This window comes from Miscanthus floridulus, chromosome 17 (genome assembly GCF_019320115.1).
Source record: "Miscanthus floridulus cultivar M001 chromosome 17, ASM1932011v1, whole genome shotgun sequence".
In the NCBI taxonomy this organism is placed as follows: Eukaryota; Viridiplantae; Streptophyta; class Magnoliopsida; order Poales; family Poaceae; genus Miscanthus; species Miscanthus floridulus.
In genome coordinates, this window is record NC_089596.1 from 4,509,082 (window position 1) to 4,514,431 (window position 5,350).

At 58.8% G+C, this 5,350-nt stretch overlaps 1 protein-coding gene across 1 annotated transcript; it reads left to right on the forward strand.

The window, feature by feature from the left end:
- Positions 1-912: 912 nt before the first annotated feature.
- Positions 913-1,628, forward strand: LOC136515113 (uncharacterized). Its single transcript, XM_066508807.1, has 2 exons — positions 913-1,241; positions 1,601-1,628. Exons 1-2 carry the CDS (start codon positions 913-915, stop codon positions 1,626-1,628), a joined length of 357 nt encoding a protein of 118 aa, XP_066364904.1.
- The last annotated feature ends 3,722 nt before the right edge of the window (positions 1,629-5,350 follow it).

Sequence of the window (5,350 nt, forward strand, 5' to 3'; positions counted from 1 at the left end):
CCAGCGGTGCATGACCTAGGTCTTTGGCGACCACATCGGGCGGACCATCGAGGCCTATGTGGACGACATCGTGGTCAAGACCAGAAAGGCCAAGGATCTCGTCGACGACTTAAGGATAGCCTTCAAATGCCTTAGAGAGAAGGGCATCAAGCTCAATCCCGAGAAGTGTGTGTTTGGGGTCCCCCGAGGCATGCTCTTGGGATTCATAGTCTCCGAACGCAGCATCGAAGCCAACCCAAAAAAGGTCTTGGCCATAACTAGCATAGGACCAATCAGAGACCTCAAGGGAGTACAGAGGGTCATGGGATGCCTTGCGGCCTTGAGCCGCTTCATCTCGCGCCTCGGCGAAAAAGGCTTGCCTCTGTACCGACTCTTGAGAAAATCCGAGCGTTTTTCTTGGACCCCTGAGGCCAAAGAAGCCCTCGACAGACTCAAAGCGCTGCTCACAAATCCTCCCATCTTGGTACCCCCAACCAGGGACGAGGCCCTCTTACTCTACGTCGCCGCAACGACCCAAGTGGTCAGCGCTGCCGTCGTAGTAGAAAGGCAGGAAGAGGGGCATGCTCTACCCACCCAACGACCTGTTTACTTCATCAGCGAAGTGCTCTCCAAGACCAAAATGCGTTACCCCCACATCCAGAAGCTGGTCTACGCCGTAGTCCTGGCCCGGCGCAAGCTGCATCACTACTTCGAGTCTCACCCAGTGACCGTGGTATCGTCTTTCCCCTTGGGAGAGATAGTCCATAACCGGGAGGCCTCAGGCAGGATAGCCAAGTGGACCGTCGAGCTTATGGGGAAACCTTGACTTTTGCGCCTCGGAAAGCGATTAAGTCTCAGGTCTTGGCCAATTTTGTGGCTGAATAGACCGACACCCAATTACCACCTGCCCAAGTCTAGACAGAATGCTGGACCATGTACTTCGACGGGTCTCTGATGAAGACCAGGGCAGGCGTGGGACTCCTCTTCGTCTCGTCCCTCGGAGTACACATGCGTTACACGGTGCGGCTCCACTTCACCGCCTCCAACAACGTGGCCGAGTACAAGGCCCTCGTCAACGGCTTGCAAGTCGCCATCGAACTCGGGGTACGGTGTCTCGACGTCTGGGGCGACTCGCAGCTCGTCGTCGATCAAGTCATGAAGGAGTCAAATTGCCTCGACCCCAAAATGGAGGCTTACTGCAAGTTGGTGCGTCGCCTGGAAGACAAGTTCGACGGTCTCAAACTGAACCACATCACGCGGAAGTACAACGAGGCCACCGACGAACTAGCAAAGATAGCCTCGGCACGGGCTCCGGTCCCCCCAAACGTATTTGCGAGAGACCTTCACAAACCTTCCATTGACTACACCTTGGTAACGGAGGGGGGGCCGCCTGTGGAAACCACGACGAGGCTCGACGCCCCTCTACTACCGAGACCCCCTCGACCGAGCCTGAGGTCATGGAAGTCAACACCGAGCCTCCACAGACCGACCAGGACGTGGATTGGTGAATCCCGTTCCTCGTTTGGCTTGATCGGGGGGAGCTTCCTAGCGACAGAACCGAAGCCCGATGGCTCGCGCGCTGAGCCAAGACTTACGTCCTCTGCAATGATGAATTGTACAGGCAAAGTCCCTCCGGCGTCCTCCAATGATGTATCACTGCTGAGGCGGGTCGAGCCCTGCTTTGGGACTTGCACGCAGGCGCCTCGGACGCTCATAGGAAATGCTTTCCGCCAAGGGTTTTACTAGCCGACGGCAGTCGCCGACGCCACCAAGCTAGTACGCTCCTACGAGGGATGTTAGTACTATGCTCGACAAACACATCTCCCAGCCCTGGCGGCCCTCCAAACCATCCCCATTACGTGGTCGTTTGCTGTATGGGGGCTCGACATGGTCGGGCCTCTGCAAAAGGCCCCCAGAGGCTACACCCATCTACTGGTATCAATTGACAAGTTCTCCAAATGGATCGAGGCTCGTCCGATCAATCGAATCAAATCTGAGCAGGCAGTGCTATTCTTCACTGACATTATCCACAGGTTTGGGGTTCCTAACACCATCATCACCGACAACGGGACACAGTTCACCGGCAAAAAGTTCCTGACGTTTTGCGACGACCACCACATCCGTGTGGCCTGGTCGGCCGTAGGACACCCAAGGACCAACAGCCGAGTAGAACATGCCAACGGCATGATCCTACAAGGCCTCAAGCCAAGAATTTACAACCGGTTGAAAAAGTTTGGCAAGAAATGGCTCACCGAACTCCCATCGGTCATCTGGAGCCTGAGGAACACTCCAAGCCAAGCCACGGGGTTCACGCCTTTCTTCCTGGTCTATGGGGCCGAGGCCATCCTCCCCACTGACTTGGAATATGGTTCCCCAAGGCTACAAGCCTATAACGAACAAAGTAACCGCACCACCCGAGAGGACGCCCTCGATCAACTGGAGGAAGCCCGAGACGTCGCGCTACTACACTCGGCTAAATACCAGCAGAGCCTACGGCGCTATCAGGCCCGACGCGTCCGAGGGCGAGACTTGAAGGTAGGCGACCTGGTGTTGAGGCTAGCACAGAGCAACAAGGGCCGCCACAAGCTGACCCCGCCATGGGAAGGACCGTACATCATCGCCCAAGTACTGAAGCCCGAGACCTACAAGCTGGCCAACGAGAAGGGCGAAATCTTCACCAACGCTTGGAACATAGAACAGCTACGTCGCTTTTATCCCTAAATTTCCAAGCATTGTATATGTTGTTTCTCGGAATACAATTAAAAAGCGTTCTTTAGTTGGTCTAATTTTTCGAGAAACCCCCCGAGCCCATCGTGGGTCTCGGCAATACAATAACACGGTAAGGGAGACTCGGCTCTGCCTCGGCAGAACCAAGCCTCCCTCAGGGGCTAGATGGGGGACTCCCCCTAAGACCCACGCACCATTCTTCAGTCGTTTTTCGAAAAAATTCCTACGCCAAGTCTCTAGCATGCTCTGACGAATTGGTTGTAAAAACCCCTCGGACCAAAGTCTATTTCCTAAGCAAGAGGTCGGTAGAGTTGCGAGACGGCCTACGCCTCCGGGCTACGGCACACCCTCACTACCTCTCGCCCAAGGGACGGCTTAGGCTCCAAGGAGGTGTTTTGCAAACAAAATCTAATCAGTAGCAACAGAGGGCAGAGGCTCGGAAACAGAAGAAAAACAACTAAGAAACACAAATACTTCAACGAGAAAGGCCTCGACGGCAACAAAGCATTACGATACAAAGTCAATTCCTACTCTATTTTTACATGGCCCCTTAGGCCCAGGTCAAGGCTCAGGGCCTCCAGCATCGGCAGATGGTAGGGGAGGGACCACCTCCTCTTCGAAGAGCGTCGCCAGCGCCATGCCAGGGCCTTCCGCCGCCTCCATCAGCTTCGTGACCGCCGCGTCGGCCTCCTTGTCACCGTCAGGCAGGACATAGCCATCACTGATGGCTGGGAGGTCAACGCCAACGTAGTGAGAGGAGATGACGGCCAACGCGCGCTTGACACCCGTGTGCAGCGCCCCTCGGAGCCGCTCGCGCATCTTGCTGCTCAGCGCGATCAAACGGCTCCCTAGGGAGCTGCCTGACTGAACCCCCTCGACCTCCAAGGCCTCGCAGGCGGAAAGGGCGGCACGTTTCAGCGCCTTGTGCTCCCCGATCTCGGTCTCGAGCACCGTCTGCATTGCGCTGGAAGCCTCGGCTACCCGAGTAACCTTCGCCTCTGACTCTGCACCATGGAAAACAGAATGAGGTTGAGCGAGGGAAAAAACAACCTAAGCTAGGGGCGGAAGCCCACGGAACTCACCCTTGGCTTTCTGCTCCCAGCGTCGGGTCTCGACCTGACAGGCCTTGGCTTTCTCCTTCCAGCACAGGGCCTCAGCCCGGGAAGCCTCGGACTTCTGCTTCAAGCGCTGGGCCTCGACACGAGAAGCCTCGGTCGCCCTGGAAGCTTCACTCCCCAGCTCTGCGTCACACAAGGAAGTTAGGGAGCGAACATAAGGAAAACAAAACAAAACAAGGAGACTAAAACTCACCCTCAACCGTCCCCCTCCAAACCACAGCCTCGGTTTGCAAGGCCTCAGCTGCAGCAAGGGCCTCATCCAAGGCACCTTTCGTTAGCTAGTGCGCGTTCTGTTCTGCCCCTAGCTGCCCTGCAAGAGCGGTGGCCGAGGCTGTAGCTTCAACGGCTTGAGCCCGGAAGGCATCTCGATCGCTGGTCGCGCGGGTGAGCTCCTCCTCCAACTCCTTGACCCACGCCGCCAGAGGGGCGAGCTGCTCCTGGGCCGTGGCCGCCTCGACCTTCATGTTGGCACAGCGGAGGCGGAGATCCTCCACCTCCGTGCTTCGCACCGCCAGAAGCTCGTTGGCACCCGCAAGCAGGCCCCTTTGCCGCTGGAGCTGGTCCTAGATGCCCCTCTCCCGCTAGAGAAAGACCGACTTCCCAAGGGACCGGGTCTCGAGCTCCTAGGGAAGCAGAACATGGGTCATTGATTGCAACAAAACTCAGAAAAAGACAACGTCGCGCGAAAAACGAAAACGCGAACCTGGGCGACTCCGGGTAGGTCGTCGGCCACCACGGACAGCGCCGTCCGTAGCGACCGCTCCGCTAGCTGGCGGTATTGCTCGAAGGTGCCCCAGCGCCCGCCCTCGGCTATGTCCTCGAGGATGAACAGAGGCTCCCCCTCAGGGTCGTCCCGGCTCCGCCACAGTACCCGCGGGTGATCCCACCCACGAGGCTCGGGTCGTGCCCGCATGAGGGCCGAGCTTCCCTCGCCCAAGATCGGAGCTGGCTGGTCCACGGCGCCGGTCTCCTCGGCGTCGACCACCTCCCGCGCCTGGGAAGTATCGTCGGAGGAGATCGGATAGACCTCCGCCTCCCGGGCGCTCTCTCGTAACAACGGCGGACCCTGCAAGGGCACCACCGAGCCCTCCGCCGCCTTCATCTCTGCCTCCTAGACAGACGGCCTCACCGCCATCACATCGGCCTCGACGGTCTCGGGGGCTCTGGCCTCCGCCATCGTGGCCTCGGTGGTCGCAGAAACATCGACCGCGGCCACTGCGGCCTCTGCGGTCTTGGGCGCCCCGGCCTCTGTCGCCTCAGCCTCGGAGACGCCGGGGGCCTCGGCAACCAAGGGCACCTCGGCCCCATCCAACTCGTGAGCCTCGCCCTCATAGGGTGGAAGCACTCCCTCCCCCGTCTGTGTCGGGGTCGCCTCGGCGGCCCCTCCTTGGGTGGCTGGCTCCTTCGGGTCGGCCCTCGCCGACGCCGCGCCGCATTGTATAGCGGCTTATGCCTCCGCCACCCAGTGCGCGGAGGAGCCGGGGCTCACCTTAAGCGCCTTAAGGGGCGCCAAGGGAAGCTCGTCC